The sequence below is a fragment of the Argopecten irradians genome, chromosome 1 (assembly GCF_041381155.1).
Source record: "Argopecten irradians isolate NY chromosome 1, Ai_NY, whole genome shotgun sequence".
Taxonomy (NCBI): domain Eukaryota; kingdom Metazoa; phylum Mollusca; class Bivalvia; order Pectinida; family Pectinidae; genus Argopecten; species Argopecten irradians.
In genome coordinates, this window is record NC_091134.1 from 9,755,906 (window position 1) to 9,772,419 (window position 16,514).

The 16,514-nt window shown below is 34.7% G+C and overlaps 1 protein-coding gene and 1 pseudogene across 1 annotated transcript; both read right to left on the reverse strand.

The window, feature by feature from the left end:
* Window positions 1-4,436: 4,436 nt before the first annotated feature.
* Window positions 4,437-5,802, reverse strand: LOC138321097 (uncharacterized; annotated as a pseudogene).
* A 3,450-nt stretch (window positions 5,803-9,252) lies between these two features.
* LOC138317049 (cytochrome P450 2J6-like) lies at window positions 9,253-13,574 on the reverse strand. Its single transcript, XM_069258676.1, has 4 exons — window positions 13,118-13,574; window positions 11,583-12,098; window positions 10,764-11,207; window positions 9,253-9,906 (listed from the first exon to the last, which is right to left on the reverse strand). The coding sequence occupies exons 1-4, from the start codon at window positions 13,512-13,514 to the stop codon at window positions 9,725-9,727; spliced, it is 1,539 nt and encodes a 512-aa protein (XP_069114777.1). The 5' UTR covers window positions 13,515-13,574; the 3' UTR covers window positions 9,253-9,724.
* Window positions 13,575-16,514: the final 2,940 nt, after the last annotated feature.

The window sequence follows — 16,514 nt, forward strand, 5'->3', positions numbered from 1 at the left end:
TGACAGTCAAGGTCATTATTTTGATAAATTTTTGATTTGATATTTTGATTATTTTGATGAAGTAGCCCTTCATCAAAGTAAGCTGCAGGTCCAATATGGGCATCCTGGGCCTTTCAAAACATTAACCTATTTGACCCCTGTGACCTTAAGTGACAGTCAAGGTCATTATTTTGATAAATTTTTGATTTGATATTTTGATTATTTTGATGAAGTAGCCCTTCATCAAAGTAAGCTGCAGGTCCAATATGGGCATCCTGGGCCTTTCAGAAGATTTTAGCCTATTTGACCCCTGTGATTTTGAAGGTCAAAGTCATTCATTTGAACAAACTTAGTAGCCCTTCATCTTAGCATGCTGCAGGCCCAATATGAGTATCCCGGGTCTTTCGGTTCTTGAGAAGAAGTTGTTTTAAGAATTTAGCCTATTTGACCCCTATGACCTTGGATGAAGGTCAAGGTCATTCATTTGAACAAACTTTGTAGCCCTTCATCCCAGCATGTTGCATGCCCAATATGAGTATTCTAGGCCGTTCGGTTCTTGAGAAGAAGTCGTTTAAAGATTTAAGCCTATTTCACCCCTGGGACCTTGTCGTTCATTTTAACAAACTTGGTAGCCCTTTATCCCAGCATGTCAGAGGCCCAATATCAGATCTCTAGGCGTCCTTTTTATTTTCAAGAAGTGGTTTAAAGAATTTAGCCTATTTGACTCATGTGACCTTGAATGAAGTCAGGGTCATTAACTTAAACAATTGTGTAGCCCTTCATCCCAGCATGTTGCAGGTCCAGTATGAGCATATTGGGCCTTTCAGACTTGAAAAGAAGTCGATAAAAAAATCTTAGCCTATTTGACCTCTGTGACCTTGAAGGTCAAGGTCATTCATTTGAACAAATTTTAGTAGTCCTTCATCTCAGCATGTTGAAGGCCCAATACTAGTATCCTGGGCCTTTCGGTTCTTGAGAAAAAGTTGATTCGAGAGTTTAGCCTATTTGACCCCTGTGACATTGAATGAAGCTCAAGATCATTCATTTGAACAAAAACGTGGTAGCCCTTCATTCCAGCATACTGAAGGCCCAATATGAGAATCCTAGGCCGTTCGGTTCTTGAGAAGAAGTCGTTTAAAGATTTTAGCCTATTTCACCTCTGTGATCTTGAATGACTTTAGGGTAATGTCATTCATCTGAACAACTTGGTAGCCCTACATCCCACCATGACACAGGCCCAATATCAGATCTCTAAATGTCCTAGTTATTCACAAGAATTTGTTTAAAGGCTTTTGGCCTTATTGACCTCTTTAGCCTTAAGTGAAGGTCAAGATCATTCGTTTGAACGAACTTGATATCCCTTCATCCCAACACGGGCTCAATTATCAGGTCTCTAGGCCTCTTAGTTATAGACAAGAAGTTGTTTAAAGGATTTTAGCCTATTTGACCCCTGTGACCTTTAATGAAGGTCAAGTTCATTCAAAACAAACTTGATAGGTCAAGGTCACTTCATTAACAAACTTTGTAGCCCTTCATGCCAGCATGATACAGGCCCAATATCAGTACCCTGGGCCTTTCGGTTATTGAGAAGAAGCCGTTTGAATGAAAAGTTTACGCACGGTGGACGGCGGACGGCGAACGGCGCACGACGACGGGCGGTGCATGATGACAATATGTCATCCTGACCCTTCGATAACCTAAAAATGTAGTACGTAATACATAACATTGCTTTAAAGAGATTGAAAGAGGGGGGAAACGAGAGATAAAGGAGAAAGAAAGATACATAGATAGAGAGAGAGTGTAAATTATTAGAAACAGATATAAATTATAAAACAATACAAATAACAATTATCTACATAACAAGAAAATGTATTCTAAACTACATAAAATTGAGGACTGCCAAGTAAGGGCAACTGTAACTTGAAATTAATCTTCATTATGGAATAAAACAAATCTCTTAGTTCCATATCGTTTGCTAATACGTTAAAACATAAAAAGCTATATACTGGAAAACATGAGCTTCATTGTGCGTATGTCGCAAAAACGTTTAGAGTGCTGATCTCCAAAACTTATCAAAATCAAGTATAAATGAAACATATGAAAATGTCAGAGAAAACAAAAATAGCGAAAAAAAAATAAAATTTGTAAATCCCAAATTTAAAAGTTATATTTCTATTCCTTATTTAGATGCAACAAGATAAAATACAATTTCGGGCAAATCCCAAATTTAAAAGTTATATTTCTATTCCTTATTTAGATGCAACAAGATAAAATACAATTTCGGGCAAATAGTTATAACGCATTAACGCGCATGTTTCAACTATTTGTCAGCACAACTCATATGTGTGATACAATATTGTACTGAACAGCTTGGTAAGACAACACTCGTTAGGTCACGATATACTAAGAGACCAGTATATGTAACAACACACGTGTGGTTAATTATGGTTAATTTGAATAAATATTTTTATGTTATGAAGATATGACACAAAAAGTGAACTCTAAATAAATAAATAACGGATTTATAATGAGATTACACACAGATTTTTGTTATATCTCCATAACCTAAGAAAGAACTATTTAAATGAATACTTATGATTGAAAATATTACTTCTAATCTTTTTAAACTAACTTTAGTTTAGAACTTCTGTTTATGAAATCATAACGCCGTTAATGCAGCCAATCCTAAGCGATGTAACAAACAGCGATTCAATTTTTGCCTTTAAAGGCTGTTAAAGTAAATGTTTAAGCCAATGAAAATGCTCGTTACAAGTAAAATGGAATTATTTGTGAATCATTAAAAACCTCATCAATATGTATTACAAAACCACAAAATCGTTTTCCTCATGGAACAAAAACCTTTGTGATTTCCAATTCAGCGAATTCGCGAAAAAGCGTCTTCGAAGATCTACACACACACACACACACATGCTACACTCGCGTCGTAGCTGTGATCTGTTGAAAAGTACAAACCCCATCCGGATGCTTTACAATATTTCAGTCTTTCCTCATCACCATTGCACTCTACATAATAAATCCACACCTTCCTGGTTCCCCTGCTAAACGATTTTGTAGCGCTGTAACTACAAGTAGATTATAAATATTTTTTTTTATTAGTAATTAATAAATTAACTAACTTATTAACTATCTCACTGATTAACAGACAGGCGGACATAGTGCTTATTTTGTTCTAGTATTTACCATCTATTTCATTAAGTTATTTTTTAATTTACTCTACGATTGACTGACTGACTTTGCCATGATAAAAGTTTATAATTATTTCATATACATACGTGTGGACAACTGTTGTGTATGAACCTCAATCCAAGTTGTCTACAAATAACTTCGTACACTGGAGTTTTGATTATCCAGCCGCTCCGTATTGTACCATAGCCTTTATGACCATATATTTCTATACGACCGGCTGTCTTACCGGTTCCAACTTCAAGTTGGATATCCCCATACAAGCCACCGTGTGATGGTAGGAACATCAATAGCAGCTCAAAACTGGGCATAGGGAAATTTAACTGTTCTCTTCTTTTCATTTGGTTTAAAATCTATTTACATACCTCCTTTTAATCTATCAAAGTTACTTCCCTTCTTTTCGCTTCGTCAGTACTGGGAGAGTTATGTCCCCGTGTTTTATTCAGGCAGTGCTGACACAATGAAAAGACGGGAAGTACATTTAATTTGACTATAGTAAACAATTCAATTTAAAAAAGGGTATATATATAATACATGTATATCATAACCATGTTTCTGTCCATGATACACATGACGCTTTCTATTCTCTTTTACCTGCATTGTATTCTTCAAATCAGTTTGGCGGTTGGCTTATATTTTAAAAAATGTTCAACATCCTGTACAAATTGTTCATGCAGGTTTTCCACACAAAACCTGCACACTATATATCCGGTGTTGTAATTTTCTTTTGATATTTTTAGTATTATGGCTCAGTTGATTCTCTTTGTAACACATTATTTCGAAAACCTAAACTAATATTGTTTACATAATATTGGAAACGTAGACTTAATATGTTAATTAACAGAAACAAATATTGATCCATCAACGATTAGCTCATGTTGTCATACCTAGTCAAGTCGTTTGATATCGAATTTTATATCTATGCCCACCATAGCGATGAGTTTTAAAACATACCTTTATCATTATAATGTATGGTGAACATATTTCTGTGATTAATTTGTTCCCAAAAACTGATTTTCTAGAGATTTTTTTAAGTCATCGACCAGGTGACGATGTTGAAGAAAATGTCGATATTCAGAATGTAAGACATCAAACGTTTGTATTATATCGTAGCGAAGGACAAATTCGCTTTCTAAATGCAAAACTAAACTGTAAAATGTCAAATATGTTTTTTTCTCAACCACTGCGACAGAAATATAAAAATAAACACATATTTCTTTTATTGATTTTTTTTCTAAAAAAACATCGTTATAGAATGCTGTTGCAAAATTACTTTTTAAACAATATCTTTACAGTTGTTATTTCACGCAGACGACGCAAGACAGGTATTTCCCCTCCTCGTATGGCGGACACGGTAATGGGACACATCGCGACTTCACTCCATAAAAGTCTTTTGCATCCTCGTTGCGATTTCTCCCCCTGGTATTGCTTGCGGATGTTCACCCACACACACGTTTTGCGACGCAGCTTCGTACTTATAGTAACCAGACGCTAGGTTGCCATAATAGGCTTCTGTCCATCCGGGGTAGCACTGAGTTCTACCGGGTATCATAAGACTTGCTGTGTAATGCCCAACGAGACAAACAACGCATGGCACATCCTCTGTCCAGGTGGGCATACCAAATAAATTGGCTGGTAATTCGTATTCGCCTCCGAAAACAAATCCACTTAAGTCAGGATATTTCCCAACTACGTCCTTCTTTGGGCCCCATATGGGATCTTTTGGCATACAGATGTACTCAGCTGCGGCCCCTGTATGATGTTTATTTGAGCCTCTGGCATACCCTGATAAATTACAAAAAAAAAAACGTCATGTTATAAATACGAAAATTAGAATTGAATGTCAATTGTAGAATGTATCTTGATGGATTGGTGGAATTGTGCTATGCTGGTGCCGAAATAAATATAAGATAGGGATGTGCAGCAGAAAAAATACAGAAAAAAAACGTTCGGCGAAACTTACATACATATTTGTGTTTTATGTTATAAAGCCTAAATTGTTTCGAATCGAGATCTAACTTCCAAAAATCTAAATCTAAGAAAAGACCAAAGGGTCGAATACAAACAGTACTTTTGTTTTGAAACGAGCATTTTTATTGACTTTTATTCTATGTTATCTTCAATATATTCGGGATAAAATAAATCCGTGTTAATCATTGTAATAAAAAACCCACTGTGGATACCATTTAACAATATTAGTTTCTGAAAACATGGTTTCAAAAACTAATGTTGTTGTTTTGTTCCGAAGTGCCTTCACAACAAATTACAACAATCGATAATTAATAGATGTGTTGTAGTGCTCATATTAGACAAAAATATGAACGTGTCTTACCAGAGTATACAAGAGTTGTAACATTGGCAGGGCAATCTGATCTACCCCATCTCGTAAACACTGCGGCCTTATTACCTGTAAATAGCAACGTTTTAAAACATAATATTTTAGGGACAATTTAGTCTAAGAGAACATTGAAACTTGTACACATATCGGAAAAGCCCAGCTCTAGCCCCCGTTCGAACTCACTCGCTGTCCGCCATTATACATTGTGGTCGAACATCTTGTTTGCCGAACCCTGTCCCTTGCACGTAGAGTACGCTTTTGGGTGGCTTTTTTGTGGCCATGTTTCGTTCGCCACCCTTTTTATAGATGCTATTTTTTATTTTCAGAATTGAGTTTATATTGTGTAATGTTTTGTAACACAAGTTTGTGTTAATTGTTCAGTTATCCAGTTGTTCTGGATATGCTAGTCAATTAATAAATTGACAATCATTCTCAACCTGTAAAAAAACGGAGCTTCAGCAGCAGCCAGTAAAAATAATGAGTATATTTTTGCGGAGTTAGAGGATAGCGAACACAAATGTAAATTATGTAGCGTAGCGTGGATAATTTATTTTGTGTGATCCATTTTCATAGTTTTCTATGATTGTTGACTTTAGGCAACTCAAGTTATTTCCCTTGCTCCAGGGGAGATTTAAACCGTTGAACTATATAGAGTAATCTCCCCTGAGCAAGCTATAATTAGAACTCGCACTACTCGCACTAAGACAAAGAAGCGTCCTGTTTTTCAGAAAAGATTTTTGATACCAACCCACCTCTCACTTAATTTTTTGTGTCGATTTATTTGTAAAATTGCTGTTTACGTTGTTGAGTGGCTCGGGCCTTAATTTGTGTAAGGCCTTTTTTGGTTCGCCACCTTTTTATAGATGCTATTTTTTATGTTCATAATTGAGTTTATATTATGTAATGTTTTGTAACATAAGTTTGTGTTAATTGTTCAGTTATCCAGTTGTTCTGGATATGCTAGTCAATTAATAAATTGACAATCATTCTCAATTATGGTTTCTGTTATATATTTTATTCCATATCACATCTGTAAAAAAGGAGCTTCAGCAGCAGCCATTAAAAATAATGAGTATATATTTGCGGAGTTAGAGCATAGCGAACACAAATCAACTTTTGTGTAGAACTGCTCAAATCGCTATGACAGTAGTGTGTTTACCCTTTTAGGTGAATTGTCTTCCCTAAGAAAACATTCTATCACCTCAGTGTTATGTAGTTCATTTGTTTAACGCGCATGACTTTGGCTCGGGTATGAGTACAGCGTACAATTTGTATCTGCTTAATCGTATTGATCAACGATTTGTAATTACAAAGGTATCAATTAAAATACTAAACAATGACGTGGAATTTGTCAATATTTTGTGTTATATGTTTCATAAGAAATGTAGAACAATACATTTATGCCATATTTTGCTTCTTGGTTATATAAAAGAATTAGCCTGAGTGAATTGTCCCTTTAAGTGCACAGTATTTATATAACTATACTTTATTTTTCTTAGTAAATACATCTCTGGTACATAAATAAAACCTTTTCACTGCAAAATTAACAAAGATTAATTTATATTCATTAAGTACATGTCTATTTGATTTTATATCAGTAGTTTCCATTTCATATCTAAATTTATCACGTTTTTATGGGTAGATTGCATTATATATATATATATATATATATCATTTACATGAAATACAAGTATTTTCTCAAGTCAAAAACAACTTTGAATTGCAGCAAAAACCAGTCTTATTGTGCTTTTGAGACACTTTTTATTTCATAATAAACTATTAGTAATGCAATCATATACCGGGTAATACATAGCTTTTAAATAAAAAGATTTGATACATCTAGCGATACCCTTCTAGATCGTCTTTCATTAAAATATATTTACACTTGTATATCATTTTTCTTTGCAACCAGTCAAACCGTATTATCGAAAACAACCCTGTTCATGCAGATAAGACAAGATACAGAAACAACAAAGAAAAATCTCATGTGACGTTTATTCAGTATAATATTCAATATTTTGTATTACATCACCATTACATTAATGGTAATTTGACAATATTAAAACACTTGGCTATTTAAAAACATCTGTCCTATTGATATAATCGAAATTCAACATAGCTATATTTGCATGTGAATATCAGCATAAAACTAAAATCATTTCTATAAAGAATTGGAGATATATAATATTATAAAATATTTACAAGAAGAATTAGAGAAAGAAAACATTATGAAAACAACTGTCAAACTTATCGCATCTCTGGAAACAATAAATAAACCGTATCGTGATCGCTAAAAATATGAACATACAATGTAAGAAAAAGTACTGTCATGTAGTTACAAAATCATCAAAATTTAAACAGTGCTTTTGATATACAGTTCATTGTTGTTTCAAATATGGTTATATAAAATGTGTACAAAAGTACATTGAAATATTTACAGTATTCTATTTAAATTAACTTTACAGTCTAAAGGCTGGAGGAGATGGGTGCAACATGGCGGCAATGTCAGAATATGTATATACTCCTCCTTGGTCTTTTCAAGAGGGGTTAAACCTCATGCGATCCATGATAAGGAGCTGTGGTCTTTCTGGGCCACCGTTTTTTAAGAAAGACGTTTATAATGCCATTCTTGGCCCAAAAACATCACACATTCAAGGTTTACTTTGGTATGTCCATATTGTACCTGGAGGCGCGTCAGTGATGGCGAATGATTGCAGACATTTCTTTGTTTTACCTTCATCAATGCATAAGGGAGGCATTGCTAAACCAATAGCATTTACACATGCTAATACAGTAATGTTCTTCAGGGAATAACTTTTTCTTCCGGATAGCAATCTTGTTCCCTTCTTGGCAAATCCTGGGCAAGAGTATGTTCAAACTGCTTCCCAGTTTCATCTGCATCCTATACTAAATGGAGTTTCTTTTGAAGACTTACTTCAGTTTCTGCTTAAATACATATATATTGCAGGTATACGATAATGTCCATTACGTCAAAACACCAATGTGGCAGAGACGCGCCATCGGGTTATGCCAAATACTCGACATTACCGATTGACAGTCATCTATGAACAACACAATTACAAACAAACCGTGACAGGCTGGATGACGGGAATTTTCCCCGATAAGAATTTTTCATCACCTCCCTCGATTTAATCAACATTTTTTTAAAGCATATATACTTATTGTTCTATTTTATATACTTATTGTTCTATTGCCAAACTAATGCATCTAGACCCATTTTGTCATACATTGTCACATATGTATTGTTTACTGTCGTGGGTTAAACAACGGGTAATGTATTCATATGGGTCTTATCAGACTATTATGATATGTTTGTTAAGATTGTATCAGTTAGGAAAATATATTTACGGTACAACTGGGGGTTTATAATTACAATTAAACTGTACATAAGCAAAACATAAAGTTAGAACTATTTTTGAATGGTCAACGACTTTTCGGTCTATTCTTTACCAATCGTTGTAGATACAAGCGTTAATTAAATAACAAAATATTATAAATATTGTACATGTACACTATCTAGCTTCCATTACATGTGTTTGTGTGTGTAGAAAGTATGCATATGTATATGATATACTCCCCTTTACCTGTATATTTTACATTTTTTGTCTGTGGATAGGGTCTGGTTTATGGACTCTATATATAGTGCGTATACATGTAGCACATACACAATACGATCGCTTGTCCGGTTAATGAATAACACAACGCAAAAGTATATATAATCACTGTATGAATTAAATGAGAACAATTAAAATTTAATTTTTAAATAATATTGTATTACAGCATAAGATATAGAAAATTTGCACTATGTTTATTTATCACCCTGTTCGTTTTCAAGCACAGTCAACACATCGAGTTGATTATGCTTATCGCATCAGCATCTCGACATTGTGAACAATCAATCGCATCAGCATGTCGACATTGTGAACAATCAATAATCAATAGAAAGCTTCAATGGCTTTAACGATGTATTGTATTGCTTAGAAATGTTTGTAGAAGATTAACTTTTGTGCATATCAATATCGTCATAATATTTCATCACATGCTCCGACCTCGCACACACATACAAAACATTTTGGAAGTCCATGTAAAGAAAGTTTTGTTCAGTTGTGGTCAATATCACGAATGAAATTTAAGAAGAAATAATTTAATTGTCAAAAATCACACGGCTGCCTAGTTTGAACCTTAATTGATTTTCACGACCTTGACTTTGTAGTCTGGTGGACCACTTTGTAGTCCCTTGGTAGGTATGCCTGTTGGCATTTTATCCGGAATCTCTGGATGCAGCTCAAATCTCTGTATCAATGACGTTAAAAACAGGAAAAGTTCCAACCTGGCCAGCGACTCTCCGAGACACACTCGGCGACCTGAAATAACATAAGTTTCAAATGAGGTTCCTGTAAGTTATGTAGCAGATTTTAACATCATGAGAATTGCACATATTGAAAGAAACACTACCAGATAGAAGAAAAGAAACGTTTTGAAATAAAAGGATAACGTTGAAATGTCTCAAAAGTTATCGCCCTATACGATGAAGTTACAACATCAAACTATAACAAGTAAATTAAATCTGTTGTTTGTTTGAGTTATTTCCCGTTGTTTTTACTCTTCGTTTTCCTGACGGAAGTTAAACGATGGGAAGTAACTCTGATCGAGATAAGAGTGGCAAAAAGGTACCTTAATGTATGACGTCATAATATAGTAAGTAGCTAGGAGGCATTGAAAATGCCCAGGAGGGCTAGAAACGTTAGTGAAGAAATACTTTTGTCATGAAGGATGTTTCTTGAAGAAATATATAATAGATGTAAAAAGAACATTTTTTGAACATTCCATATACATGTATATATATACTCATACACTAGCGAAAATATCGAACACATATTTCACGGAAGTCGTAAAGTAAAATATGTTGGTAAGTGAAAAATGAATACACCATTTATTCGTAGCACTCATTTCATCATTTCAAAAGTTGACCTAACCTGATATGACATTATTTTGATCTTCATCATTTATTGATTATTATTTAATCATTGATCATATTTACTACGACTGTGAAACTGTATACTAATACCAATTGTCGATTTGAGCTGATACCAGGATCTCATGCTGATACAGAAATTATTAAATTTGCAATAACATTAGAAAAACGCTTCATAGCGTTTTCAAATTACTAATCTTTTATTTTTGTAATGAAACGAATCAGATAATTCGACGACAACATTACCTAGAGAAAATGCCAACACCAGTTTTTCATTCCCGTTCAATTTCCCGTCTGCGTCTAAAAATCTATCTGGGTTGAATTTTTCTGGTTCTTCAAACACGGACGGGTCGAAGTGAACAGAATCCAGATTGGCTACAATGGTGGATCCTTTAGGAATAAACATCCCTCTGAACTCAATGTCTTTTTGTGCTCCATGTGGAACGCTCAGTGGAGCAATGTTTCCGAACCTCAAAGCCTCTGTAATTACAGCCGAGTAGTAGGGCATGTTTTCTTTGTCATTAAAGGTGGGAAATCTGGACGACCCCACCACACGATCGATCTCCTTTCTGAGTCTGGCCTGGATGTCTTGGTGGTACATCAACTGTAGGATGGTCCATCGTATTGTTGTGGCTGTTGTTTCGGTGCCGGCCACAAATAAATTCAGAACTGTCACTTCTAAGTTAAAATCTGAAATATCAAAACCACCTTGTTAGCCTTCAACATACCTGGGCCTATGCACGTATTTTGTTGAATACACCACAGCGACTTTCATCACCTGAATACAGGCATACGACATTTCAGCAAATTAAAAACAAATGTTGCGGGTGATAGACTAGTACAAAATACACCATATTTAGCATATCCATTTCATGTCGGGAAAGGTTTTGGAGTGAGATGGAAGTATTATAAAAGCCAGTCAAAATACAACTCGTATTCAGAAGGTGTCAAGCGTTAGAATCCAGACACCTTTTTTTTAGCAATCATAACCCTGTCAGATTGAGGATCACAAAGACATACGTTTTAGCATTACGCCATAGACAAAAATGAATGAAAAAAACTCACCGTCAAAAACAGCATTACTCGAACTTTGTCTGTTTTGTTCCTTGATGAAAACGTCCATGAAATCCCTTGGATTGTCGGGATCAAATGTGTTTTTATGGTCATTTATTTGCTCATGCATATAACTAATGAGTTCATTGGCATTATTCCTTATTTTGTTCAAGCTGAAGATGTCTCCGGGCAGATATCGCAGCCAAGGTATATTAAAGGCAGTAGAAACAGTCTGGCTGAGGCGAAAGCTTTCTTCCAAAAGCTCAATGAGTTTCCAGAATTTTGCGTCATCGTGATCAAACCTTTTACCAAACACAATATTGCAAATGATATTTGAAATGCTAAGTTGGATGAAATCTTTTGGATCATAAAGTTTCCCTTTTTGGTCTCCTAAGACTTCTAAGAACACCCGAATTTCTTCCATTACACGAGCTTCCAGGGATCTCTTCCCGAATCCAAATTCGCGCAGGGTACTCAAAGCGAAAGTTCTTGTGAGCTTCCAATGTTGTCCTGAGGATGGGACAATCCCTGTAATTGGTAAGCATTGTTTTAATATTACAATACATATACATAAAAACAATAGTAATTTAAAAGAAGTATACAAAAATTTTATCATTAATTATATAACTCGGACAATAAAAAATCATTGTTCGTCAATGCGCGTAATTGCCAGACTTAATGCAAACTCTTCCTTTTAGTGTGTATTAGTATTTCTAGATGAGGTGTTGAATTTATCCGTAGAACCGAGAACACGTGAACACATATTTGATCAAGCTATGTTTAATCTTGGGTATTATCTGCATAGTTTGTCTCTGTAGAAATAAATTCTGTAATCTTTTGTTGCTATAAACAAGGACCATTCGAACACTTGGCAGCCGTCAAAAGTATAATTGATAAGAAGTGATATGTAATATTATACAATTTTGGCTCTTTGTATGTTAATACATAGTTAAACCTGATAAAGGCGATATCCCCTGGTGCCGAAAAAATACACAGCCTGAATATGTTTTATTTTGGTTAGCCATATGAACGAATGCCCTATTTTGAGAGATCTTTATTACATGTACGTAAGTAATGGGGAATCACCTGTTTCTATTTATATCCATATTGTATAAGTATATATATAGCTCCAAGAATTTGCCATCTTTTAGAATGCCACAAGCATGTTGAATACCAAATAATGAACAAGGTAAATCTATATAACCTACTTCGGAACATCTAGCTAGGAAATCTCATGATTTAATGTAGCTTGCTATTGTTTTGACATTATATCATTTGTTGAAATCAATAAATCACTGATAATTAATTATTTTACAGCGTTCCAAAAGCAAGATAACTGATTTAATTAGTTTAACGTCCTAATATCAACCAGGGTCATTTACGGACGTGTTAGCTGGATTACCCGCAAAAAAGTCACCAACCAGCGGTCAGTACCAAAGAAGGAGGCTGACGATTACATACGTTTACGTTATGGATGTATTTAAGCATGCCAGATAACAATTCATGACTGATTAAGAATAAGAGAATTAGTGAAATATGCACCATACCATTTCTCTTGAGCACTACAGAACTGCGGAATGTGTCAGGACGATCGGAGAAGTCTTCAGCTCGCTTTATAAACGCTTCCTTTAATGCATCAATACCGTTTATAACGACCAACAGAGAACGTCCTACTCTTACACTGAATACGTCTCCAAACTCTGCACGCAGATCCCGGAAAATGACATGCGGTCTCGATCCAAGTCTTCGCAAAAGTGGCAAACTACCAATAATAGGATAGCCTGATGGACCTGGTGGGTATCTACCTGGCCGTTGCCTTGACCACTTGACCAATAGGGCAAACAGAACGACTATAATTCCAATAGTAAAAGTGTTTACGCTTGCTAGCCAGTCCAACATCATCGTGATATCCGGTGTATACTTGAATGTAAGTTCTGCACACATGTGACTGTTTCCTTATGCCAGCCAGCATGTATCAATGGTTTATATACAGTGGATAGTGTACACAGTTTTTGACCTTCCTTTATTCGATAAACTGGCTCGAAAGAAAGGGAACTACAGCATACCTAACACTGGTAAATATTTGGTTCAAACGCTCCATATAATCAGCTGTACACAGTTTCTGACTCGGCTACCGACATATGTATCCTTTGGACGGCCGTAACGTATTTATGCGTAATTATTCATTTGCCCCATTTCATGTACCCTTCTGGAGCCCCACTTGAGACCCTTGAAAACTAAATACTAGTTTTTTGAAAAGATGTTCATCCCTATATAGCATGTCAATATCGATTCGGTCATTGCATTAGTCACAAATCACCTTTGAACATGCTCAAATAAGTCAAAAATCGAGGTCTGAAATCCGGATTTTAGTGTGTGCCCGGAAACCTGTCGTTGTGAGTTAACTTATCAAGATACAAACATGCAGATGGTCTTAAACGATAGAAGAGATATCAAAGTAAGAGAAAATAGAGAGAAAGGAAAAGGAAAAAAGCTCCGATTTCAAAAAGAAGAAAAAGTCCCACGCGCAGGTTTCTGCCTACCATGACCCGTGCGCGGTGACCTTTAGGGGACTTCCGGTGACTGTTTTTGCTTGTTTGTAGTGTGTGCTGTTTGTTATCGTGAAAATGGCATCAAACCGAAATCTATATGCAAACTGCTTTCATAGATGGCATTTGTTATAACCTACTATCAACATTGAGTCAAGTTCGAATCCTGCCGACCGTCGAAAGGATATAGGCATATAGATATATTTATGTTTGTCAGCGAGGCGTATCGCTCGTGTTTAGTTGACAGCTTAAATATTGTCTTCAGATCGTCAGTCGAGCTCTTTCCTGTACAGTTTGACCTGGTTGCACTTTAAATTTCTCTTTAATAATCTTTAATAATATATAAATGTTGGACCCTTACTAGAATTGTTATGCGACGCTTAGGAGGTAATTAGGTCTGAATTATAGGTTTGTCACCATTTAGTAGATGATGGCGCGTACTTGATTATACAATTAATCTAAAGCCTCTATTTTCAAACTCAAAGATATGGTATATCAATGGTGTAATTAATTTAACTTAGATTACTACCCTAACTAAAAAACAATGGATATCAACAGCTATTTCTGTAATCCTGTGTAAATTGTAATCATTCGAAATATATATCTTTAACTCTGTTATTTCTAATTTGTGAAGTTTATGTAGAGATTAGATGGGAATATATTGATTACAAATATGAATATTCTGATTATGAAAATCCAATTATTATATTTAAGAATTAATAAACTGTGTTAATTATCTAGATTTTACAGTAAAACCTAACCTGTTCAGTATTAAGTCAATTTTCATTATGGTCATTTAAGAAAATACTGTTAATGGAATGTAGAGTTAAGACCGAGTATCCACTGCCCTGGCGCCTTGCAGCTTGAATATTACATTGGATTTGTTTAACTGCATATGTAGTAATTTAAGCTTGGAGCATTATTTTTTATATATATTTCAACCGTTTTCATAAGTATGCCATCAATCAGTTTGACTATAATTGTTGATAATATCCTTTGATAAATATTTGTGCTCTGAGCGGTTTATTAGTAATAGGGTACATATGATGTGATCGGTTTTAGTTTAGAAATATATCATATTGCCATGAGGATACGAGGGGTGTTCCAAAATTATCGTATATCACAGTTTATTAGTGGCTGTGTGATATGAAAATTAAATGAGTTCAAATAAGTTCGCATTAATTTAATTAAAATCCGTGGGTAGTGTACACAGATTGTGACCCTTTTCTTCTGCTATATGTACTACGTATACGTATATCATACCTGACGTAGGTATACCAGGTATTTGGTTCACTTGTACATAAATTCTGACCCATCTTGATATATAAACAGCTTATGCATTAAAGACATGGACATATTTATATACATGTATACATCCCTCTTTGTCAGCAAGGTGTGTCGCTCTTTTAGCTTGACCTGGTAAGGCTTAAAAATTTTCATTAATAGATTATTACAATAAACATTTTGGGTCCTTACAAGAATCATTTGCGACTTGTTTTAAGTATATATTTTTTAAGGTGTGCGTCATTTAATGGATTGTACTTGTGTTAACATAAAAAAATCAAAGACTCCTTTTAAAGCTCAAATAAATGATGTGTCAATGGTGTCATTTATCAAAATTAGATTCACCACCCTATCAACATTTGTTAAAACTCTATTTATAGGTCATTATGGTATATTATCTGAGCATATAGAGTATTTTCTTATTGATATAGGGAATGATATCCAAATCTTTAAATTCCATCGATTGACACATAAAAATAGCAGAAATTTGCCATTCACCTGTCCACAACGACCAGGTGACAGGTGTGTTTTATTTGCATTAGTTTTAATTTGCTTTAGATTTGATGTGAGTGTAACAATGAGTGGCTTTTACTTTGGGTATGTTTAATAGATAATATATAACAATTTTCATCATTGAGTCGCCTTTGAAATGCTTTTTGAAATGCTTTCTTCGACAACCACTTTTTATTGTTGTTCAGTATTGCTGTCATTGCATTCATATTATTCTCACAGTAAATGCTGAATGCTTTTCTACATCCATCGAACCAAAAACAAATATAATAGGTTGAATTTCCTATAATACAGATAACGCATCTGTATACACGTATAACCATTTCTTTCCCTGAATGACCTGTTTCAGACAGAATGGTTAAGTTCCTAGACAATCATATGCTGCCTTCTCAATATGCTTTGTCACTACGTTAACTATTCGAAAATATTTAAACTCTAATCGATGTTTCTTTCCAAATACTGGAGATTATACAATGTGTTTGTTATATGAGTCGGTAGATCTATTCTTGGTATAAAGTTTGCAATATTCGTTTCGCGTGTTTTTAATAGCAGTATTTATCCAATCTCTCCCATGGTTTATTGTGGTCCTCACATTAAAAAA